This window comes from Podarcis filfolensis, assembly GCF_964270895.1.
Source record: "Podarcis filfolensis genome assembly, chromosome: 8".
Classification (NCBI taxonomy): domain Eukaryota; kingdom Metazoa; phylum Chordata; class Lepidosauria; order Squamata; family Lacertidae; genus Podarcis; species Podarcis filfolensis.
The window spans coordinates 8,498,102-8,523,826 of record NC_139611.1 but is presented as its reverse complement, the minus strand read 5'-3'; the positions used below and the strand labels follow the sequence as shown (position 1 = coordinate 8,523,826).

Here is a 25,725-nt window from a genome sequence, read left to right as displayed (position 1 = left end):
TCCTGGGTTCTGGTGCCTGTTTTTCTTCCCCTCACAAGGCCAGGCTACACATAAAATTGGGAGGATACCTGCGTCATGTTGGCATCAAAAGGATCATGCAGGTAAGGGGGAAGCTTTCGCTCGCAGGCTCTATTGCCTGAACTTTCCCCACAAGAGTTCTCATAACAGAAGTGAGTTGGGCTAGGAGAAAGAAATGACTCCTGGGACAACATGCGATTGATTTGTTTGTTTTCTTGATTTACTATGTTTAAATCCCACCTTCTTCTCTGAGGAACTCCAGGTGGCACACATGGTCTTCCCCCTCATCATTAAACCCCCATAATTTACCGTATTTTTGGCTCTATAAGACTCACTTTTTCCCTCCTAAAAAGTAAGGGGAAATGTGTGTGCGTCTTATGGAGCGAATGCAGGCTGCGCAGCTATCACAGAAGCCAGAACAGCAAGAGGGATTGCTGCTTTCACTGCGCAGCGATCCCTCTTGCTGTTCTGGCTTCTGAGATTCAGAATATATTTTTTTTTCCTCCTCCAAAAACTAGCTGCGTCTTGTGGTCTGGTGCGTCTTATAGAGCAAAAAATACAGCAATCCCCATTACTGGGGGGCATTTGCCCTCCCTCCCCTCCCAGTTTAGCACCCCTAGGTCATAGGATTGGGCCCTGAACTCTCAGTCTGGGGTGCTCTTGATACCCCCATTCACGGCTCAGGTAGTCTTTTGAATGTGTAGTGGCAGGTACTGCTGCGGCGGGAAGGTAAACGGCATTTCCATGCGCTCTGGTTTCTGTCACGGTGTCCCGTTGTGCCAGAAGCAGTTTATTTTTTTATATATTTTTTTATAAGATATTTATTAGAGTTTTACAAAAACAAAGGTTCACAGAATAAAAGAAAAACCAAGAAAAAAAAATAAAAAATTCAAAAATACATAAAAAAGAAAAAAGAGAAAAATACAAAACACAAATCCGTTTTTGATATTTTTAAGCTCATTTGCTTGTTTCCTTGACCTCCTCACACCTCCCCTTTTTGCATTCCCATTTACATAATCAATTCAGCAAATCCTTACCCTCTTTCATTTATCTTAACTCTACTTCATAACATATTATAACTCTATATTTTCCTCCATTTATCAATTCATTTTTGCATATTCTTATTAACTTTTGTTGCTAAATACCACTTATTGCCAATCCGAACATAATTTTAACATTCATTAATTTTACAATATTTCTGAAGATAGTCTTTAAATTTATTCCAGTCTTCCTCCACCACCTCTTCTCCCAAGTCTCGGATTCTGCCAGTCATTTCCGCCAATTCCATATAGTCCATCATCTTCATCTGCCATTCTTCCACGGTGGGTAGATCTTGTGTCTTCCAATACTTTGCGATGAGTATTCTTGCTGCTGTTGTAGCATACATAAAAAATGTTCTGTCCTTCTTTGACACCAGTTATCCGACCATACCCAGGAGAAAGGCCTCTGGTTTCTTCAGGAAGGTATATTTAAATACCTTTTTCATTTCATTATAGATCATTTCCCAGAAAGCCTTAATTCTTGGGCACGTCCACCAAAGGTGAAAGAATGTACCTTCAGTTTCTTTACATTTCCAACATTTATTATCGGGCAAGTGATATATTTTCGCAAGCTTGACTGGGGTCATGTACCACCTGTGCCAGAAGCAGTTTAGTCCTGCTGGCCACATGACCCGGAAAGCTGTCTGCGGACGAACACCGGCTCCCTCCGCCTGAAAGCGAGATGAGCACTGCAACCCCATAGTCACCTTTGACTGGACTTAACCATCCAGGGCAGAGGTGGACTAGCCGCCCACGGTGGCACCCACGGCGAGCGGCCCAGGGGGGCACCACCGGCCACAAGCATCCCAGGGGGGCCCAGCAATATCAAACACCCCTCAGGGATGACACCCAGACGGACCACCCCCACCGCACCCCCCTTCCTCCACCAGTGGTCCAGGGGTCCTTTACCTTTTCCCTTTATATATTCTGGAATAAATGGATGAAAAGTCTGCATATGGAGTACGGTGTTGCCCAGTTGGTTTGGGATGAATTTAGGGAAGTGCAGAGAGAAGAAAAGCTCCCTTTGGTTGGGAGAAGGTGCTTTCGTACAAAAGCAGAGCCTATTGTACACAGCATAAACTGTTTCCAGTTCCTCTGTGTGTGTCTCTTTTGTGAACCCCCAAGGGAATGTCCTCCTCTCAGAGTTTTTAAAGCCAATGGAGAACATGGAAATGTCTTATCGTAAAGGTACTGGGTATTTTGCTCCACGACAAAATGAATCGCAGAGGTGGAAGTAAAGTTTACTCTGTTCTGGGCTGCTTCACCCCAGAAACGTTTACTGAGTGGAAAATGCAACTCTTTGGTGTGTATGTGAAAAGAAGTTTTAGTTTTAACACCTCAAAGAGCTGTTTAACCAACTGTGACTCATTTCTCTCTTAAATACAGACACACAGGATGGAGGGAGGGGGTGGGGAAGCATTTTGATACCACAAAGACTGTGAAGGGGTCCGCTTGCGTTGGGCCTCCCTGCAATTTCCCTGCAAACACCCAAACTGAAAATTAAAGTTCACCACTGCCAGAATTTTAAAAGGCCAATATGGATTCCGCAGCTCATCTGGGAAAGGGGGAAAAACACACCCAGACAACAGACAGCTTTTTCTTTCCACATGAAACACAGCAACTGTCTCAAGGACTCAAGAAATCAACAGGAGGCTCTTTTTCCATCCTTGAAATCTACCGTTCCCTGTCCTCAAACAACTTTTCAGGCAGAAATTCCACAGATGCAGCTTTCCCCATCTCTGCATGTTTGATGCATTACTGTATTTTAATATTTGTTGAAAGCCACCCAGAGTGGCTGGGGAAGCCCAGCCAGATGGGCAGGGTATAAATAATATATTATTATTATTATTATTATTATTATTATTATTATTATTATTATTATTTTCATGCAGAAAGTAATGACATTGTGCAGGAGAAGCTGTGGCTGCCCAGATGTTGTTGGACTCTGACTTTCCATCACCCTTGGCAATCTCTTAGACAGACCTACCTTACGGGGTTGGTGTCACCACTGTGACAGTACAATGGACACTCCCAATGCCGTGAAAAGCCCTAAATAAATGCATAATGAGTAACATTTCTTCCCGTGTTCCATGGAAGAGACTCTGACATTTGTAGTGGTGGACCCCAGCTCTGGGCATATCCATTGTTTACCTTTATTCATTTCTTTCCCATCGCAAAAAAGAAAAGAAAAGAAATATGACAAATGTCCAAAAATAACCGAGAAGAAAATAAATGGAGAACATTGAATGCCATTAATTTAATAGGCCCAAATGTTCCACCATCTGTCTTGAGATGATTAAGTTTAAAATATCGCTGGTGTAGACGGCATGGAGTATAAATAAATGTTTTAATTCTGCTTCCTCGTGTAATTATTCAAACACATCTTGCTCTCTGAAGCGGGAAGTTTATTGCGACCAACTTCAGGGCCCTTTCATTGTTCCAAGAGGGAGGGGGGATAGCTAACTGGCCTTCTAGAATCTTCCATTTCAACCTACACAAGAAAGGAGAGGAGGACTGGCAAACTCTGCCAGGGGTTTCTCTGAGTAACCAAACATTTAAACCCCTGTGTTGCAAACAAATATCAGTAATATCCAAAGGGAACACGATGACCAAGTACAACAATGCGATGTCAATATAAACGCTTTATATAATCTATAAAGAACATATAAAGAACTATAAAGAACAATATGAAATATATGAAATATGCACTCTCTGCAAAACCAAATAAACAGAAATCTTCTAAATCTGTGAAAGTCACAAAATATACACTCTTGATGGATTCTCTTGAAAACATAGAACCAAATAAACGTAAGTCTTACAGGTCTCTGAAAGTCTTTGTGGGCTATGCAAGTCTCTCAGAGAAGCAATGGGTTATATTCTTATCTGGTGAAAAAAAAGCCATAAAGCTTTGTTTTATGACGTCCAGTGATTCCGGATATACCCACTGTTTCGCGGAATTCTTCTTCAGCACAGCAGAAGGATACAGAAATGCTTCATAAACCCATCTATATGGTGAACGGAATTGTAGACTTCCGGAGGCGGCGCCAATGGCAATGGCGGTCTCCTTCTAGTCTGGAGGGAGAAGCTCCGCGGAAATTGGGTCTGTCCGCTACGGCGAAGCGGAGACCCTTTCGAAAATCACAGGCAGGAGAAGCCTGTGAACGTGGGACTCGGCGGGCACCCTTAGCGCCCCCCGGATTTGCGAAGGAACCCCGCAAGGGGCTCCGGAGCGTAACGGGAGCTTCTTTTTTATGTATTTTTCTATGTCTTCTTTTTTGTATCTTTTTCTTTCTATGTGACTTTTTTCTATTTTGTAAACTTATGTTTTTGTAAAATCTCAATAAATATCTTTATATATATATATATATATATATATATATATATATATATATATATGGTGAACAGAATTGTAGAACAACAATTGCTATGGAGCAGTACTTGATTCGGTTTGCAGGGGTTTCTCTGAGCCAGGCAGTGGTGCATGGAGTTGTATGGATGTGGACTTCGCGATTTTCTCTGCTGCTGTGCAGTGGCAAAGCTGCATGCGCTGCTACCGGGGGTGGAGAGCAGGCGGGTGCATGGCTGGCGCCCCCCGGAGGGTGACGCACACCCCGGGGGCGTGGTCGCGCATCCTGGGGACGTGGCCCGCTTTCTTGGGGCGTGACGTGCCACCTGTGGGGGCATGGCACCCGGCGCGCAGGGGGGTGCACAGCATGTGTCGGGGGGCGCCGCGATGGCACCCTACTGGGATAGTGGTGCCAGGGACGGTCCACTCCCTCGGCACTCCTGTTCCTCTGTCAGTGCTGCTGTGCAACCAGAGAATGGACTTCCTCCAAAAGTGGCTGGCTCTCACTCCTTAGCTGTGATCCCTGCCAGGGCCGTCTTTCCCATAGGCGCTAGGGGTGCTGGGCACCCAGGCGCCAGGCTCTCAGGGGCGCCAGGCCGAGAGTCCAGGGCCCAAGAGTTGAGTCCGGGGAAGAGCCCACCCGTCGGTCGGAGCGCCGCGGCAGGCTCTTCTGCTGCGGCAGGCTCTCCACCGCAACCCCCCGCCCTCCTGCCCAGCGTCTGACGGTGGAGTCGCTGCACATGCTCTGTACATAGCGGTTTGCTGCCAGCGTCGGGATCCTCTGCTCTTTTTTTTTTAAAAAAAAGATTTTTATTAAAGTTTCAAAAATTATATAAAAACAGAACAATACAAAAAAAAACAAAAAAAATACACACAAACAAAAATAAGAACAAGTATACTTTCAATCCCTTATTTTCTTATAACTTACTTCCCCGACTTCCTCATACCTCCCCTTTCTGTATTCCAATTTCTAATTTATTTGATTCAACAAATCCTTTCCCTTCATTCTCATTCAAATTTTGACCTTTCTTTTTCTTTTACTTATCCATTACAGCTGAAAACCACATAAATTCTAAACCAGCGTCCTTCTAACATTCAATAATTTTACAATATTTCTTAAGATAGTCCTTAAATTTCTTCCAGTCTTCTTCCGCTGTCTCTCTCCCCTGGTCCCGGATTCTGCCAGTCATTTCTGCCAGTCCCATATAGTCTATCACCTTGATCTGCCATTCTTCCAGAGTGGGTAGGTCTTGTGTCTTCCGGGATCCTCTGCTCAAAGCTGCAGCCGCAAATGGAGGATACTCCACATGCGACTGTAGTGGCGCAATGGCTGCTAACGCCACCACGAGCCACTGCGGGGTGTCTTCTTGTCACCAACCACCCAGACATGGCACCCAGGGTGCCCCCCCCTGTTGCGACGCCACTGCCTCTACATCTGACCGCCCACCAGATCCATGACAGACTCTCAGATCATTGGCTCTCCTGGAGGAAGGAAACAATCTCAAGGGCAATACCTAGGGGTTGGTTAGGCGTGGAACGGGGAGTGAAAATCACACTTCTCCACTCTGTCTCGGAGTGGCTAGGAGCCTGCCCACCCATGCGGTCCCCGGGCTGCTCCTCCACTGCTCTGGGAGAGACGGGGTGAAATATACTCAGAGTCGCAAAGTGATTTCATGCTCTTTATTCAGCTCATAGTAGTGAGGAGGAATGAATGAATGTCCCCTCAAAGTATCTGCTTTATATACATTATTTACACAATGGGCTGCACATGATTGGCTAATTCCGGAATTCTACTGTAAGCCAATCAGGTTGTGGATTCACTTCTATCTGGAGCATGATTGGGTGGTTCCTGCCAACCAATCATACTGCTGCATTGTTCTAGGACCAATCAGACTGCTGCATTCTGAATCCTATTGTTCTAGGACCAATCAGACTGCTGCCTTTTGGATCCTATTGTTCTAGGACCAATCAGACTGCTGCAGTTTGGATCCTATTAAACTCAGTACATAACACGGGGTATGTGTGGCACCAATGGAGCTCCTTGCCAAGGACGCAAAGAAGCCTCTGTGCCAGGCAGGGTCTCTTCCCTGGGAATCACAAACAGGCATGTGTGATAGAGAGGGAGACAGGGAGTTCCCCAAGGCCTCCGGCTGCCCACAACAGGGAAGGATGCTAGATGGATTTTCTCCCTCCAGAATCTCAGATGCAGAATCCCACCCAAGCCCTCTCCCCTGGTAGGAGGAGAAGCAGAAGGAAGCGTGTTGAAGCAACGCTCGTCTCTTGTTTTGCCTGGTTGCATAATTCCCTTTGTTTTAAATGCTACAGCCCGGCCTCAGCCAAGCGCCAGCTTTTGTTCTGTGGACCGGCAACGTGCCATTCAAGCGGTTTGTCTGGAGAGTAAATTACAGATATTCAGATGGGTAGTTTGCTTCTCTGCAACCTTTCTGTTGTGCAGCTGCCCTTCTCCAATGGGGGCCTGTTAGCCTGAGGAAAGGATGGGTTGCCATATTTTGTTGAACAAAAAAGAGGACACATTTGCAGACTTCTACTTTTAACTATGGAACCCTATGCTGACTCTCATTTACATACATACATACATACATGTTGTTGTTGTTGTTGTTCCCCCAGCCACTCTGGGCGGCTTTCAACAAAATATTAAAAATACAATAAAACATCAGAGATTAAAAACTTTCCTAAACAGGGCTGCCTTCAGATGTCTTCTCAAAGTCAGATAGTTGCTTATTTCCTTGACATCTGATGGGAGGGCATTCCACGGGGGGGGGGGGGTGCCACTACCGAGAAGGCCCTCTGCCTGGTTCCCTGTAACTTCACTTCTTGCAGGGAGGGAACCGCCAGAAGGCCCTTGGAGCTAGACCTGAACGATGGGGGTGGAGACGCTCCTTCAGGTATACTGGGCCGAGTATGAAGTGCAGCCTACTGTACAAACGTAAGGATCACATCCTTTGCTCTGCCCACATTTTAAACAAACACACGGCCCCCAGAAGGTTCATCATGAGGGAATGTGGCCCTTGGGCTGATAAAGGTCTCCTGACCTTAATCGAAAGCTGCACAGAATGAGTCAGAATTTTTGCACGGAGTAGATTAAGTACAGGATTCCATCTCTCGCGAAACTGGAGCTATGTTGCATTTTCCTAAACAGGAACCTTCACCCCAAAGGCCTTTTGAGGAAACAGAAAAGCTTTGGGAAGCAGGGCAAGTTTCAAAGCCACTAAGTTCACCAGGTGACCTTAAGCAAGTCACTCTATGGCTGTTAAGTTGTGGGTGAACATATCAGACGACACAGTGATTCTTCAAACAGCTCTTGTTTATTCACAGGCCAGAACAGAACTGAACTGAAGGGTTCAGTCGGCCTGCTTATATAGAGCTCCAGTACAACGTAACTGTAACAATTTTCTAAAACTATCCAATCACTGAACGTCACTTTCGATCCTTCATTTGCATAACTATCTACAGTATCCCCCTGCTGGCCCAGGGTGAGAACTTCAGTACATAACAATGGCTACCAGAGGGATTCAATCCTTGCGCATTCCCTTACAAAAGGACCTGATCCCACCCCTCTCAGACTTGCACCCCCCCCATTTCATAGTTCTCCCAATGTTACGACCGAGCTGCCTTCATCTATATCAACGTCCTCCGTCACATGAGAGACGGGGGAGGCTTGTTCCCTGTTGCTCCAGCTCGCAGGAGAGGAAGGCAGTGGGTGGAATTTCAGGAAAGCAGAATTTGATGAAGCATTAGGAGAAACCTCCCAAGAAAACCACTTCCGAACTCGAGAGGAGGTGGAGCTGCGGGCTTCGTGCCCTCTTCACGTGCGCGGGGGCTGGCTCTCAGTCTCTGCACGATTGAGGGAATCCCCGGCTGCGCCATCCCCTGGCCAGCCAATCGGCTGACCGGGGGGCGTGGCTTGCGCTATATCACACTGGTGCGGCCGGGGATCTCCCTCTTTTGCCGCCGCAGCTCATCGGGTTTCCCACCCTCCCACCCTTTAGGTTTTCCTTATGACCTTGCTATGGACCCCGGTTGGTCGCCGTTAAGGGGCCTGGTAGGAATTTTTCCCACTTGGCAAATTGGCACCAGCCACTTGGTTTTTCGCCTACCTCGTAGCAAATCGTCACAACTTCCTCGGCATTGGCGGTTAGGCATCGGTAGGGGTATTGTTATGTCGATGTGGGGGGGAGGAAGACCCATCACCTCCCCCAAATATTGAAGGGTAGTCCAGTAAAGCGTTCTGGGGGGCGTGGCCCTGTCCAAAGCCTATGGAGGTGAGGGCCTAAGGCACGCCCCCGAGCGGTGACCCCGGGGGAGTGCCTAGTTGATGTGAATCAGCAGGTCTCCCCCTACTGGTGGTTAACCCTTCCCGGACTTCAAGCAAACAGGCTGAAGCCATAGCTGTCAGCTTACAGAATTGAAAATAAGGGACCAGCAGCCAAAATAAGGGATTTTCAGAACACAGGTATGTTCGACTTCTGAGCCCCTCCGAGCCAAAGGCAGAAAGCCCAGCCAGCAGCCAAACAAAGCCTCAAGCGGTGGTTCCCACAGTGCAGCAACCCGGCAAAGGGGATGCAGCAAGGAAAACCACCGTCACCTCTCCGCTGGGAAGCGCTGAGCAAAGGTGAGTCCCCAGGCAACGCGGCTGATTTGATCGGCACAAGGCATGCAAGCTCCACCCCCCAGTCGTTCTCAGACTCCTTATTGGGTGAGCAACGCAGCCAAGTAACACACTTGGAGCCTCCCTCCTCCGTGGCCGGCAGGAGGGAGGGAGAGGAGCTGCTTCCTTTGAAACCCAGGAAATTTAAGGGACATCATCAATAAGGGACAGCAGCGGGAGACGGCACTGGGATAAGGGACTTTCCCGCCAAATAAGGGACGGTTGACAGCTATGGCTGAAGCCGGATAGTCGGTTAGGACCAATGCCTAAGCCAATACCGCTCATTCCTGTAACCAATAAAGTTGTGGCCAATTTTAGCCCATTAACCTAAATAATTGTGTCGTGTGTCTTTATTTCCACTGGGGGAGGGGCCGGGAACTCGCCACGCAACTGTCCAAGGATGGGGCAGGCTGTCTTAGGAGCTGGTGGGCTCTTCTTGGCTACAGGCTGGAGAGTGGTCCATCAGGGATCAAGCAAGGAGATGGACCAGACGGGCCGCCAACTACCCTCTCAAATCTTTGATGTCAACAAACCACATTCTGGAGACCAGGAGGAGAGGACCACCCCTCTTGCCTTGCTTTTGAGAGCACATCCCAAAGGCTGGAGATCGTTAGACAGCATAGTAAGAGACTCTTGGCCTGGTCTGGCAAGCTGCCCAGATTTCAAGAATCAAAGAGACTTGCTGCATCAAAGCAAAATTCACAGGGAACAGAACCAACAAGCTCCTGGCAGATGTTTCTGGGAGCACACAAGCTGAGCACAGAAGGCAATGGGCACCTCCACTGGTTTCATGCCAGCATCATGACCTTGTCGATATCAGCATGATATCTCTACTGCACAGAATGGATGGTTATAATAGGAGGCACTATTTAACTGTCTTCTGTCAATCCGCCATCTTTGATTTGAAATATTTCCTTAAAAAAATTTTTTTTTAATTCAAAATTAAAACAAAACCTATTATCCAGAAACATATCATCCTTATTCCCCCCCCCCCATTTTTCCTCCCTCCTCCCACCCTCCCACACAAAACCCACCCACCCCCACCCCCCGACTTCCCTCAGTTCCAGTCTTTGGTTTCTCCGAGACTGCTGTTTTCTGCATGTTACAAAGTTGTATAAATCCTCAAACTGTTTAGCTGATTATTATCACTAAAAAGTTTGTGAATGTTTCTTCAAAGCCAGCCAAGGAGTCCAGTTCGCTTTGTTGCGTCTTCAAATACTTTGTAAAGGGTTCCCATTCATCTTTAAAGTCACAGTTATCCTTGTCCCCTAGCTTGTATGTCAGTTTTGAAATATTTCTAAACCGCCCTTTCTCAGCAGATCCTAGTGCGACTAAGATTCGGTGGGAATAAAATTCACACAGCACCAGAATGCAGTTTGAAAACAAAAGAATACAAGACAACAAAATTAAAACAGAAAAGGAATCAAAAACAGAACAAAAACTTAAATTCTTAAAAAAAAGAACCAATGACAACAAAAATACCTGGGCGTGTGTGTGTGTGTGTGTGTGTAAAGGGACCCCTGACCATTAGGTCCAGTCGTGGCCGACTCTGGGGTTGCACCACTCATCTTGCTTTACTGGCCAAGGGAGCCAGCGTACAGCTTCCGGGTCATGTGGCCAGCATGACTAAGCCGCTTCTGGCGAACCAGAGCAGCGCACGGAAACGCCGTTTACCTTCCCGCCGGAGCAGTACCTATTTATCTACTTGCACTTGATGTGCTTTCGAACTGCTAGGTTGGTAGGAGCAGGGACCAAATAACGGGAGCTCACCCCATCGCGGGGATTCGAACCGCCGACCTTCTGATCGGCAAGTCCTAGGTTTAACCCACAGCGCCACTGCCCCTCCTGTAGCTTCTGGCAACTGGTATTCAGAAGAATTACTAGCTCAAACTGTGGAGGCAGAGCAAAGCAGAGCCATAGTGGCTAGTGGCGATTGAAAGCCTTCCCCATGAATTTGTCCAATCCTTTTTTTAAGCCTTCCAGGTTAGTGGCACTCGCTGCCTCCTTGTGGGAGGGAGTTCCGCAGTTTAACTCAGTGCTGCGTGCATAAGTCCTTTCTTTTCTCCTCCTCAATCTCCCAACATTTGGCTTCATTAGATGGGCGTGAGTTCTCATGTCATGAAAGAGGGATTCTTTAGCTGTGATTCCTGTGTTGCAGGGGGCTGGACTCACCTTCCAACTCTAGATAGAGAGCCAGTGTGGTGTAGTGGTGCAGAGAGGTGGACTCGTAATCTGGTGAACCAGGTTCGATTCCCCGCTCCTCTACATGCAGCTGCTGGGTGACCTTGGGCCAGTCACACTTCTTTGAAGTCTCTCAGCCTCACTCACCTCACAGAGTGTTTGTTGTGGGGATGGAAGGGGACGGAGATTGTTAGCCATTTTGAGACTCCTTCGGGTAGTGATAAAGCGGGATAGCAAATCCAAACTGTAGATAGGGAGAAAAACGTCTCTCTGTCCCCTTTCTCCACGCCACACATCTTTTTATACACTTCGACCGTGTTGCCTCTTTCCCTTTCTCTCAAATCAATTGTGTTGGGCCTGGACTGGGAAGAGAAGCAACATTAGCCCCGTGTTCGGCAAGGAAGGGTGCTGAGGTCAGGATCTTTGAGAACAAATCCCTCGCTTGCTTCATTAAGCAGGCTGCTTAGCCACCTGGGGAATGAAGAAGCCTGCATTGGGTTACTCCGATAGGTGCTAGTTTCAGCATGAAATAACATCCCCTGGCGTGCTTAAGAATGCTGCATTCTTCCCTTGCAAGGTGATATTCTGGTGGAACAAAACGGCCGGGCAAAGGAGAGTCCAACATCGCAGACCAAGATACCTTTATTGCTAACCAGCTGTGCATTTACTTACAGATCAAAAGGAAAACTGTGCTCCAAGTGCGCCCAGTAAATCACTGCCCCTCTGTACTCTACCTCGCATGCATGAATCATCGAATCACAGAGTTGTAGAGTTGGAAAGGGATCCCAGGGTCATCTAGTCCAACCCCCTAGGGATGTGGATGGTGCTGTGGTCTAAACCACTGGACCTCTTGGGCTTGCCAATCGGAAGGTCAGCGGCTCAAATCCCAACGACAGGGTGAGCTCTTGTCGCTCTGTCTCAGCTCCTGCCAACCTAGCAGTTCGAAAGCACGTCAAAGTGCAAGTAGATAAATAGGTACCACTCTGACAGGAAGGTAAATGGCATTTCCGTGTGCTGCTCTAGTTCGCCAGAAGCGGCTTAGTCATGCTGGCCACAAGTCCCGGAAGCTGTCTGCGGACAAACACCGGCTCCCTCGGCCTATGGAGCGAGATGAGAGCGCAACCCCAGAGTCGTCTGCGACTGGACCTAACGGTCAGGGGTAGCTTTACCTTTTTAAGGGGACAGACATGTTGAGCTCCTGCACTTGGGAATTTGACCTCTACACGACTGGACTTTTAACCAGAACTATGCAGAGTTTCAAAATATGGAAATGACCCTGACACAACCAAAACTACATTTCTAATATTTCAACTCTTGTTTTAAAAAGGGTATGCGGTCCATCAACTATTGCACCCCTGAAGTACACCTGTGGTTTTTATTGTTTAGTCGTTGAGTCGTGTCCAACTCTTCGTGACCCCCTGGACCAGAGCATGCCAGGCACTCCTGTCTTCCACTGCCTCCCGCAGTTTGGTCAAACTCATGTTGGTAGCTTCAAAAACACTGTCCAACCATCTCGTCCTCTGTCGTCCCCTTCTCCTTGTGCCCTCCATCTTTCCCAACATGAGGGTCTTTTCCAGGGAGTCTTCTCTTCTCATGAGGTGGCCAAAGTCTTGGAGCCTCCGCTTCAGGATCTGTCCTTCCAGTGAGCACTCAGGGCTGATTTCCTTCAGAATGGAGAGGTTTGATCTTCTTGCAGTCCATGGGACTCTCAAGAGTCTCCTCCAGCACCATAATTCAAAAGCATCCATTCTTCGGCGATCAGCCTTCTTTATGGTCCAGCTCTCACTTCCATACATCACTACTGGGAAAACCAGAGCTTTAACATGTTGCTCAAGTCATCCAATAAGCAGGGAGTTGAACCCATCGCTAACTCATCTTGCTGGCCCCCAGCCCTGGGCATTCAGAGTTACTGCCCTGAACAGTTTAGTCATCACGGCTAAGAGGTGATTGACAAGTTGCCCTCCCTGAAGGCACACAGAAACAGGCCTCTAGGGAGTCAAATCCTGCGATTTGATGCACTTCAGGAAGGGAGGGATTAGGGAAGAGGAAGAAGTGCAGTTGGGTTCACATGTTAATGAACAAAAACGAGGGTGGCTCCTGGATTATTTTACACCCACCCCTTGCTCTTGAGCTTGTGATTCTGGGAATGGTGGACTGATGTTCGCCACCACTGCTGCAATTCTGCCATGTACAAAGTTCGCTTTTCTGCATTTTTAAGTACAGAAGTACCTTGGTTCTCAAACACCTTGGTACTCAAACAATTTGGAACCCAAACACTGCAAACCCTGAAGTGTGTGTTCCGATTTGCAAACTTTTTTCAGAAGTTGAGCGTGCTCCGTTTTGAGTGTTACACCTCCAATTTGAGTGTTATGCTGAAGTCTGTCTGTTTTTGCTATTTAATTTGCATTTTTGTTTCTGCGACTTTTTTTGTTGTTTTTGTGACTGTGTGGAACCCAGTTCAGCTACTGATTGATTGATTGACTGCAATACATTGTTTATTGCTTTTATTTTATGGATCAATGGTCTCGTTAGATAGTAAAATTCATGTTAAAGGGCTGTTTTAGGGGTTGTTGTTAAAAGTCTGGAACGGATTCATCCATTTTGCATTACTTTCTATGGGAAAGCGTACCTTGGTTTTGGAATGGACTTCAGGAAGGGATTAAGTTTGAGAACCAAGGTACCACTGTACAGTATTCCTCTCTGGGGTCAGATGATGGAGGTTCTATGGGGAGTGCCATTGCTCTGTAGCTCCCTTGACATTAGCTTGAATATGCGATTCTCCCCTTACGTAATATAATCCTTTGAACTTTGCTGCTTCATTTTGGTTTCACTGCCTGGGAAACTGATAAGAGGAGGGGAGCAATGAGAGACGGGAACTGTTTCAACCTGGAAGCTGAGCGTTAACCCGAAGCCTTTCTTTTAGGAACCCTAGGTGCCAAAATCCCATGGAAGCAGAAAAGACTATTTATGTATGCGACAACGGCTGTGCGGATGTTACTGGCCCAGAGATGGAAAGAAGATAAAGTCCCGACCAGAGAAGAATGGCAGATTAAGTTGAAAGATTATGCTGAAATGGCACAAATGACCAGAAGAATCAGAAATTGGTGTTGTAACATCATCACCTCATTTCATGTTTTACATGTGCGCAATTTGTTGTTGTTTAGTCGTTTAGTCATGTCCGACTCTTCGTGACCCCATGGACCAGAGCACGCCAGGCACTCCTGTCTTCCACTGCCTCCCGCAGTTTGGTCAAACTCATGCTGGTAGCTTCGAGAACACTGTCCAACCATCTCGTCCCCTTCTCCTTGTGCCCTCCACCTTTCCCAACATCAGGCTCTTTTCCAGGGAGTCTTCTCTTCTCATGAGGTGGCCAAAGTATTGGAGCCTCAGCTTCAGGATCTGTCCTTCCAGGGAGCACTCAGGGCTGATTTCCTTCAGAATGGAGAGGTTTGATCTTCTTGCAGTCCATGGGACTCTCAAGAGTCTCCTCCAGCACCATAATTCAAAAGCATCAATTCTTCGGCGATCAGCCTTCTTTATGGTCCAGCTCTCACTTCCATACATCACTACTAGGAAAACCATAGCTTGAACTATACGGACCTTTGTTGGCAAGGTGATGTCTCTGCTTTTTAAGATGCTGTCTAGGTTTGTCATTGCTTTTCTCCCAAGAAGCGCAATAAGCACTAGCAATTCCTGCTGATTAAGGTCTGATTCCCACCGTCTTCTGTTACGTTGTGTTAGTGTGCATGTTGGGAACCTGTGTTATGTGGAGCCATTTGCACCATGTAGCAACTTACGTTCTAGCTTTGAGCTGTATCTTTGTGATTCACATATTAGCTGTATTTCTGCCCAGTGGGGGGCGGCAACTTACAAAATCATCAGTTCCATAAAGTAGCAGGCTACCATATTCTATTAGAAGCACACTGAAGGATTTACAAGGGTACACATTGTCACATTTATTGTGGCCCTTTGGCCCACCACCACACGGAGAAGACCAAAATTTTAATAAGGAATGGGGAAAATTTATGATTAATCTTAAAAACCATTGTAAACAGCTAAAGCCGTGAAGTAGGATTGGAATAACACTTGTAGTTTAATGGTGAATTTTGGACATCATGGAGATGTAAAAGATTTGGATGATCATATAAGATGCAGGAGGAAACGATTAACAGTAGGACCCACAAAGGGGAGGAGGGAAGTCCAGGAGATTCCTTGAAATCTTGTTTTTATTTGTATGTTGGCTATGTGATTGTAAAACTTTAATCTGAAAAACCAAATAAATAAATTTATACACTGTATTAAAAAAGGAAACAGCGTTGTGCATGCCAGTCTACACTGTAAGGAAATCTAGGAACTCGTTCCCAGTGCGTGAGTCCATTGCATTGTGCCATTTTGTGTGGTAGTTCCTAGGGGGCGGGGGCGTGTTCATGAGGATGTTTCTTTAAATTAAAAAAAAAAGCAAGTTGCTGCAGAAATGTGGAGAACTGAATTGAGGATTAGAAAAACAAGAAGCTGAGAGAAAAATTGAGGCATCTTTCCATCCCTCGTTCAGAGCCAGCCAATTAACGGTGGCTCCTGACAAACTTGCCCAGTTAATCTGACTTGGTACAAAGTAGGAGATAAGTCCTGCTCATCATCGCCACAATGTTCTGCCTTTAGACTCCCACAAAGGTCAAGCCAGAGTTGTGCTGACAAGCGATTAATTCCCCCTCCTCCCCACCACAGCCAACGAGAGCCTCGCCGTTGAAGGAGACTGACACAAGCTCGCCTCTAAAAAGTGCAGGATCGCCTTGGGCGGACACACCAGCTTCTTCTCTGGCTTCAGAGACTTCAGATTAAGTATGCTCCTATGATGGCGTCAGCCAAGGGGTGGAAAGACACCTTCTGTTTACAATATAATTCTTACAAACACGAACATACCAGAAACTGCAAGCATTTTTACAAAGCAGCCAAACTGTTTTGGCTGTGCCACCATCGATATGTGCAGGGCAGGGACTGATGCATTTCTGTGTCAAAGAGCAGAGATAAACTATCTTTTCTTCTTTTTTTTAACATGATTTTTATTAAGTTTTCCATATTTCATTACATTTCCATATCAAAAATCAAAAGTCCATAACTTAAGACATTGCTTAAATAAAGCATCGACCTCCTTCCCTCCCTCTAACTGACTTCCACACAACTTTACCAATTTCTCACATTTCTATATCCACTTTTTTACCTTATATCAATCTTTTAACATTCACCTTCTTATATGTAAACCAGCTTCTTATTTTCCCATTACCAAACATTTCAACTCAAACCTACAAACGTTTTCAACTGTTTACAGTTTTCTTTCATATAAAGTATACCGTATTTTTTGCTCTATAAGACTCACTTTTTCCCTCCTAAAAAGTAAGGGGAAATGTGTGTGCGTCTTATGGAGCGAATGCAGGCTGCGTAGCTATCACAGAAGCCAGAACAGCAAGAGGGATTGCTGCTTTCACTGCACAGCGATCCCTCTTGCTGTTCTGGCTTCTGAGATTCAGAATATTTAATTTCTTGTTTTCCTCCTCCAAAAACTAGGTGCATCTTGTGGTCTGGTGTGTCTTATAGAGCGAAAAATTTGGTAAATTTGCTCCAGTCCTTTTGAAACAGTTCATCACGCCGATTCCGGATCTTCCCCATCAGCTTTGCCAACTCCACATATTCAACCATCTTTATCTGCCAATGTAGAAGTTCTGAGCAGAGACACACTATCAATTGTAGAGTTGGAAGGGACCCCAAGGGTCATCTAGTCCAACCCCTTGTCGTGCAGGAATCACAGCTACGATATCTCCGATGGATGGCTATCCACTCTCTGATCAAAAACCTTCAACGAAGGAGAGCCCACCGCCTTCCAGGCTAGTCCTTTCCTGTGTCGAACAGGTCTCACTCTCAGAAAACGCTTCCTAAAGTTTAGTTTGAATCTCCTTTTTTGTCATTTGAATCCATTGGTTCGGGTCCTAAAGCAGCAAAAAACCAAACTGGCTCCATCTTCCACGTAGCAACCCTTCCGATATTTGAAGATGCCTCTTCTATCGCCTCTCAGTCTCCTCTTCGCCGGGCAAAACATCTTCAACTCCCTCAACCATTCCTTGTAAGAGGTTGAAGGAAATAGAGTTGTCATACTGGAACCTAATGAAATTTATTGGCAGTAGGTTCTGAACAGGGGATGCGGGTGGCGCTGTGGTCTAAAACACAGAGCCTAGGGCTTGCCGATCAGAAGGTTGGTGGTTCGAATCCCCACGACGAGGTGAGCTTCCATTGTTGAGTCCCAGCTCCTGCCCACCTAGCAGTTCGAAAGCACGTAAAACTGCAAGTAGATAAATAGGAACTGCTCCGGCGGGAAGGTAAACGGCATTTCCATGCGCTGCTCTGGTTCCCCAGAAGTGGCTTTGTCATGCTGGCCACATGAACCGGAAGCTGTCTGAGGACAAACACCTGCTCCCTTGGCCTGTAAAGCGAGATTAGCGCGCAACCCCAGAGTCGTCCACGACTGGACCTAACGTCCAGGGGTACCTTTACCTTTCGGTCCAGAACAAACAAAAATAAGATGTCCGTATAGTTAAAGCTATGGCTTTCCCAATAGTGATGTATGGAAGTGAGAGCTAGACCATCGAGAAGGCTGATCGCCGAAGAATTGATGCTTTTGAATTATGGTGCTGCAGGAGACTCTTGAGAGTCCCATGGACTGCAAGAAGATCAAACCTCGCCATTCTGAAGGAAATCAGCCCTGAGTGCTCACTGGAAGGACAGATCCTGAAGCTGAGGCTCCAAGACTTTGGCCACCTCATGAGAAGAGAAGACTCCCTGGAAAAGACCCTGATGTTGGGAAAGATGGAAGGCACAAGGAGAAGGGGACGACAGAGGACGAGATGGTTGGATAGTATTCTCGAAGCTACCAGCATGAGTTTGACCAAACTGCGGGAGGCAGTGGAAGACAGGAGTGCCTGGCGTGCTCTGGTCCATGGGGTCACGAAGAGTCGGACACGACTAAATGACTAAACAACAAAACCCTGGTTTCAGGAGCCATTTGTTGTCTAGCTCATATACCTGAGTTTCTAACAGGTTTTCAGTTTCAATCTGCTGAAAACCCAATTGGTGTTTGTTCCAATTCAGGAGTCAACAGCTGGTTTTCCCAGGGGACAAGTGGAAGGGTGGGCAAAGCCTCAGTAAAAGGCAGCTTCCTGCATTCCTATCAAGTCGTAAAGGCCTTGCTAAACAAAAACACCTTCAACCGATCTTTAAATGCAAGGATAGATACAGTTTTCAGGGAAGGGCATGCAAGTGTTGAAAGTGTCCCTGAACCACTATAGAGGTAAAACATTATCTAGAATGTATGATTTGTTGCTTGAATGGTACACAAAAGGATGGTGATTATTTTCATATGTGGTGGACCTGTGACAAGGTGAAAAAAAACTGGGAGTTAATCTATAATGAGCTTAAAAGGATATTTAAGTACACCTTTCCCAAAAGACCGGAGGCTTTCTTGCTCGGTCTAATGGGAAGGGAGATTAAAATAAAAGATCAGAATTTGTTTATGTATGCCACAGCCGCCACAAGAACTCTACTGGCCCGAAAATGGAAAACACAAGATATACCCACCATCAAGGAGTGGCAGATGAAATATGACAGATTTTGCGGAACTTGCCAAATTGACAGGAAGGATCCGGGATCATGAGGACCACAGACACAAGAATAATTGGAGTAAATTTATTGAGTATTTAAAGGAGAACTGCAAAAGTTTAAAGACACTAGCAGGACTGGAATAATACCTTCAGTGTAAAATAGTAGAGATATAAGAATAAAATGATGTATGGAAGTGAGAGCTGGAGCATAAAGAAGGCTGATCGCCGAAGAATTGATGCTTTTGAATTCTGGTGCTGGAGGAGACTCTTGAGAGTCCCATGGACTGCAAGAAGATCAAACCTCTCCATTCTGAAGGAAATCAGCCCTGAGTGCTCACTGGAAGGACAGATCGTGAAGCTGAGGCTCCAATACTTTGGCCACCTCATGAGAAGAGAAGACTCCCTGGAAAAGACCCTGATGTTGGGAAAGATTGAGGGCACAAGGAGAAGGGGACGACAGAGGACGAGATGGTTGGACAGTGTTCTCGAAGCTACGAACATGAGTTTGACCAAACTGTGGGAGGCAGTGGAAGAGAGGAGTGCCTGGCGTGCTCTGGTCCATGGGGTCACGAAGAGTCAGACACGACTAAATGACTAAACAACAACAAGAATAAAATATGCGATAAGATTGTGATAAATATACCAACTGGAGGGAGGGAGGGAGGGAGGGAAGTCAGGACTCGGCAGAGTCAAAGGGGATATATTGTGATTGTATGGACTGTTGGAAAAAGAATATTTAAAGAAAACAATAAACATTTATATTTTTTAAAAAAAGAAAGTGTGCCTGAACCACGAGTCCTAGGCTGAACCACAAACAAAGACACCCGCCCCCTGCTAATCGCAGGTTCATTTGGCCAGGGTTGTATTTTAATGCCCACAGCAAAAGTCAAGCTGAACTTTTCACTTCCACAGTTCCAGTTGAATGGAGGAGCACTTTCCAAAAGGCTGACTGAGCAAACGGAGAGAGGAAAAGGGCAAGGCAATCATGTGACCCATTAAAGGATCTTTCCAGCCGATGACGATGGATGCACTTTCAAAAATTAACTAGGTGGGGGCGGGGGGGAGAGAAGCCAGGCACCCCAGCGTGGTAGCACATCTGCCCGTTCCAGATATGCAGAACCTGCCATTCCATCTGGAGACTGACACGTGCCACACGTGGATTATTCACTCTGGAAATTGGAATGCATCAAGAAATTACAATCCAAACACGTTAACTCCAAACTGGCTGGGTGCTCTACAAGGTCCCTGAAGAGGTGGGACATTTCTCCAGGACGTTTCTCCAGAATCAAAGAATTTAAAGCCTTGGGAGGTCAGCCCATCCAAATCCCAAAGGCTTTCAGCACCCTGGCAAGTGGCCGTCTGCTTAAATGCCTCCCGTAAGGAGATGCCACCTCCTCCCGTTTCCTAAACAACCTGTAGCATTAGGAAGTTTAAGGAATTAAAAATATTCTGATAAAAGAAATTACCGTATTTTTCGCTCTAAAAGACGCACCAGACCATAAGATGCACCTAGTTTTTGGAGGAGGAAAACAAGAATAAAAATATTCTGAATCTCAGAAGCCAGAACAGCAAGAGGGATCGCTGCGCAGTGAAAGCAGCAATCCCTCTTGCTGTTCTGGCTTCGGGGATAGCTGCACAGCCTGCATTCGCTCCATAAGACGCACACACATTTCCCCTTACTTTTTAGGAGGGAAAAAGTGAGTCTTATAGAGCAAAAAATACGGTACTTCTTCATGCAGTGCACAGTTGAGCTGTGGTGAGGGCCACTAGCCCAGATGGCTTTAAAAGACAAATTCATAGAGGATCAAGCTATCAACAGCTTCTATGATGGCTAGGATCTGCATCCATTGTCCTTCTGAATTCCAGTTGCTGGAAACCAAAGGAGGGGAGTGTGCCTCTGCACTTGGGTCTTGCTTTCGGGCTCCCAACTGAGGCATCTGGTTGGCCAATGTCAGAACAGGGTGCTGGATCCAGCAGTACTCTTAAAAGGTAAAGGGGACCCCTGACCATTAGGTTCAGTCGTGGCAGACTCTGGGGTTGCAGCGCTCATCTCGCTTTATTGGCCGAGGGAGCCGGCGTACAGCTTCCGGGTCATGTGGCCAGCATGACTAAGCCACTTCTGGCAAACCAGAGCAGCGCACGGAAATGCCGTTTACCTTCCCGCCGGAGCGGTACCTATTTATCTACTTGCACTCTGACGTGCTTTCGAACTGCTAGGTTGGCAGGAGCAGGGACCGAGCAACGGGAGCTCACCCCGTCGCGGGGATTCAAACTGCTGACCTTCTGATCGGCAAGTCCTAGGCTCTGTGGTTTAAGCCACAGCGCTACTCTTAAGTTGCTCCTAATTTGAAGCCAAAATTGGCTTCCCTACAATTTGCCACTCAATGGTTCCAGCTTTGCCACTCTGGGGCCACAGAGAGCAAGCCTGTTCCATCTTTTGCGTGGCCAGCAGCCCTGCAGATACCTGGTGATGAAGACTCCTTTTCACTTTCTCCTATGCAAATTTTGGCTAGCTAGCAAAAGCAGTACGCTGGTACTCATCCCCCACATGCAGTTTTGTAACGCCGGTTCACTGGAGAAATGCATGTGTGATGGAAGCACAGAGGAAAACATCCCCATCGCTCCCAAACGCTCCTGCTTTCTGGTGAAGGGGCTTCACAGATTCTGCACTGTGTTGCAAAAACAAGAGACTGGCTTGCCGTTTGCTCCTCTGCAGCCCTGTTTGCCTTAAGAACATTGGAAGAGCCTACTGGATCCGACCAATGGCCCACGCAGTCCAGCATCCCTTTCTCACAGTGGCCAACCAGCAGCCATCGATAGCCCCCTCCTCCATATAGGTGGCAACACCCTGGGGCCTTAGGTGCCCGTGCACCCACACATTTCCCCATGAAGAGGCCGGGCACCCACAAATTTCAGTGCCAGGGCCATGCACGCTGCATTGTACCCACAGCCCTGGGCACTCACGCTTGTAGGGCCAAGTTGGCCCTCCTGCTCCTCCATGAATTGGCCCAGTCCTCTTTTAAAGCCATCCATTCATTGCTGCCTCCTGTGGGAGTGAGTTCCACAGTTCAACTGAGTGCTTCGTGAAGAAGTACTTGATTTATTGGTCTTTAATCAATCTGATTGGCGGCATCAGATTCTAAGAATTTGATGGGCATCCAGGTCCAGTGCTCAGCTCTGGGTGAATTTACATTGCTTTAAAAGAACCCAAGCCCTGTGGGTTTGGGTTGGTTTGAAAGCTTGGTTTGAAAGAAATAAAGGGCTTGTTGTCCGTTGGGGTAAATTGCGTACCCATTAATAACTAGGGCACACAGACAGTGAGCTTTGGTGTGGCCTGGTTATTGATGGGAGACAATGAAAGCTAATTCACTGAAGGCCTGACAGGATGGGGCAATAAAAAGGTAAAGGGACCCCTGACCATTAGGTCCAGTCGTGGCCGACTCTGGGGTTGCGGCGCTCATCTCGCTTTATTAGCCGAGGAAGCCGACATACAGCTTCCAGGTCATGTGGCCAGCATGACTAAGCCGCTTCTGGCGAACCAGAGCAGCGCACAGAAATGCCGTTTACCTTCCCGCTGGAGCGGTACCTATTTATCTACTTGCACTTTGGCGTGCTTTCGAACTGCTAGGTTGGCAGGAGCTGGGACCGAGCAACGGGAGCTCACCCCGTTGCAGGGATTTGAACCGCCAACCTTCTGATCGGCAAGTCCTAGGCTCTGTGGTTTAACCCACAGCTCCACCCATGTCCCATTCACTGAAAGCATGACAGGATGGGGCAATATACCTCATTATAAATTTAGGACCGATCAGAATTTATCGACACATCCAGTCCCTCCCATTCCTGCTTTATCGTCGCACAGATTCCTCCATTCGCACACACAAGTGACCTTGTGTCATGTAGCATGGCTTGCTTACAGGAGCTTCGCATCCTACAGTTTCCTTTCTGCAGTGTCCCTCACCCCCTGCTTGCTGCTTATTGAAATTGAATGAATGAAAAAAAATAAATCAGAGATTTGCCGCACTCAAATCAACAAGGGCAGCCCATTCTTGGCCTCCTGAGTGTGTCTCTTGCAGGCTTCTTTTTTTCTAAAGGAACACACTCCAAAGAATGGTCACACACAGACTAGAAAATGTGCCCTGAAGAACTCTCTCTCTCTAGGAGAAGGCAGCAATGCCAGGATGCCAGGCACGTGACCACCTTTTCACAGCTATGGGCAAAATTCCCTGTTGTAATGCACTGCAAGAAAAGACAAGCTCTCTGCTCCAGTCAAACCAGTTGTTCTTCTGTGCCCACAACCCATGCAAGATGTGGTCTGGTCCACCTTTTCCCTTCCTCCCTCAATATCCCCAGTCCTAAGTCTTAAGATGATCAGGTTTTTCAGCCATGCTCACTCATCATATAACTTTGATACATCTCTCCGGGAACAAATGCAGCTTCTTAATTTTAATTTTAATTTTTAAAAAATTGTTTCCAATGTTTAATTTTCCATTAATTCAGCTGTACTCTACCCATCCCTATTCCACACACAGAAACACACATGTTAATCAGCCCTGAATATCTAGACCATCTTTGGTTTGTTCCACACCCGACATCACAAACAGCTCCATTACACCCATAAACATGCCTTCCAATGGGGAGTGGGGGAGTGGAGATGTACCTCTGACCACCCCCACCCCAATTCTGAGACCAAGAAGTTGTTTATAAGGTCATTAAAGGGCGATTCATCTTCGTCAAGTTGCCTTGAGTGCATCTCACGCATAGCACCGAGCATTCAAGGAATGTTGTCTGAATGGACCCGAGTGCCGACAGAATCCCAAAAGTTAACCTGAAAGACTGACTCGTACCCCCATCAGTACAAAGTCTAAACTGGTACTATGGACCTTTTCCCCCTGGATCGAGAAACCCTTTCCCCAACCCCTTGCAGCAGGAATCAGCAGGAGCACTGAGTCCTCTGCAAAAGGTTTTATCTGCCGCCTTTTCCAGAAAAGGATGCTCTGTCATTCCAGGTGCCCATCAAGAGCCCATCATCCCACCTGAGGTTTAAAAAGCCTTTGGGAGGACGGGGGGGGGAGGTTGCAATGACACCTGACAGCCTTACAGCAACCTGCCACCCCCCCCCCCTTCCCCAGCTTGGTCTTTTGGAGGGACCAGCAAGAAGCTCCGCTGACTCCCAGAGAGAATTTCCTACGAAAAGTGTCACAAGCCCACAAGCCCCTTTTGCTTGCCAGGAAAAGGAGAAGAGCAGGTAAAATGAGGTCACTTCCAAACCATCAGAACTAGCCAGAGAGTGAAACTTTTGCCCATCAAGCCTCTGGCCCGCAACCTTTTTCCTCTGCCTCTGCATGCATCTCAAGGGCCAAAGGTCCCCGAGTCTTTGCCCTGCCAGCAACACACTGATGTCCACCCTCCTTGGCCCATCTTACCTGAACACTGACGCCTTCATGGGGTCCACAGAGGAGGAACATCCATCTTCTCGCCAACTCTGGCCATTCTGCTGAGGAGGCAGCGGTTGCCTGGCTCCCTTGACGGCTAGCATGGAGAAGCTCAGACCACCGAGCGTTCAAATCCAAGTTCTGCCGGCCCAGAATCTCCTCTTTTTTTGCCTTTCACACCCAGATCACAGTGACACCTTCTCGGTCGACCGGATGCATTTGGCCGGAGCGCCGGAGACAGCCACCCTGTTGCCAGATTCGCTTCTGGAAAGATGGTCACGCTGAAAAGACCAGTCACTGCAGAGTTCCCCGGAGCCGCACACTGGCTTCTCTCAGCTGCTCCGCACCCAGAGATCCCTCCTTGCCAGAAAAGATGGTCTTCATCACCGCTGCTGGCTCACCAGCCCAGGAAAGGGAGGTTGGGATGCCCTCCTGCCTCTGGGGATGTTTCCAGCTCCCAACTGCTGCGAGGTGATTTGCTGGGCTCCCTTATTTAACATCTCTATCTGGCAGCCTCTCTCATTTCTTCTCCCTCCCTCCCTCCCTCTCTCTTGCTGCTGCTGCTGCCACCGTCTTTGCCAGAGCCACAGAGCTGCGTTCTATTTGCAGGCCTCTAGCACTGCCTACTGCTTAACTCCTTAACTGCCATCTTTCTCATGCTCCCTTGCAGGCAGCAGCTGGCTGGCTCCATGCAAGGGGCAGATAGCATTTCTCACTGGCGTCGGTCACGCCGAGAGGCTCCTGATACCCACAAACGGGCTCAAATTGCAAAAGAGGAGACCCCGTTATCTCCCTTGGCTCAAGTGTGCCGAGCCTAAACAGCAGGTTAAATGGGAGCAAAGAAGGAGGCTTTATGAAGGCAGACAGAATAGACTTTCTTGTTTGTGTGTCAAGGTAACCATGGCTGACATTGGGGTTTTGCTGGGGTTTTTTCTTCTCAAGGCAAGTCTCTGCCCTTAGGAGGCTACAGTCTAAATTTTGAGGATCAGAGATAAAGGGAGGTGCTGGAGTTAAGATGGGAAGGTGGTGTGCAAAAGAAGATATCCAGGCTTTGTTTTGGTCATGGTCATTTTTATCTGATTTTTAAAAATTAAAACTTGTAACAAAAGCAATTAAAAATCCATATAAAGAGATCGCTCTGAATCTTAAGACTTCCTTTCCATCCCCTCCATGGGTCCTAATGACAATATTTACAACTGCATATCAATCCATTATCCACATTTTTAATCTGTCTAAATGGTCCATAGTTTTTGTTACCTTACAAGTGAGATTAAAACCCTGCTAATCCTTTCATCTGCTTACAATGGTCTCCTAAATAAATTATAATTCCCCCCCCCCCCATCCTTTTATAAAGTTCTTGTCCTCTTGGTTTCTGAGCTTTCCAGTTAATTTT

At 47.1% G+C, this 25,725-nt stretch overlaps 2 protein-coding genes across 3 annotated transcripts in view; both read right to left on the bottom strand.

Moving 5' to 3' along the window:
* The window catches only part of LOC310769870 (uncharacterized protein), a 177,017-nt gene extending 168,425 nt beyond the window's left edge, over positions 1-8,592 (bottom strand). The window contains exon 1 of the mRNA XM_083629732.1: positions 8,523-8,592. Within this exon, the coding sequence (XP_083485858.1) occupies positions 8,523-8,568 (46 nt within the window). The 5' untranslated portion in view covers positions 8,569-8,592. The remainder of the gene's footprint in view (positions 1-8,522) is intronic.
* Positions 1-25,044, bottom strand: part of WSCD2 (WSC domain containing 2) — an 80,442-nt gene extending 55,398 nt beyond the window's left edge. For both annotated transcript variants that reach the window (XR_014551810.1, XM_083629470.1), the window contains exon 1: positions 24,324-25,044. The gene's annotated coding sequence lies outside the window, so the exon portion shown is untranslated. The remainder of the gene's footprint in view (positions 1-24,323) is intronic.
* Between the last annotated feature and the right edge of the window lie 681 nt (positions 25,045-25,725).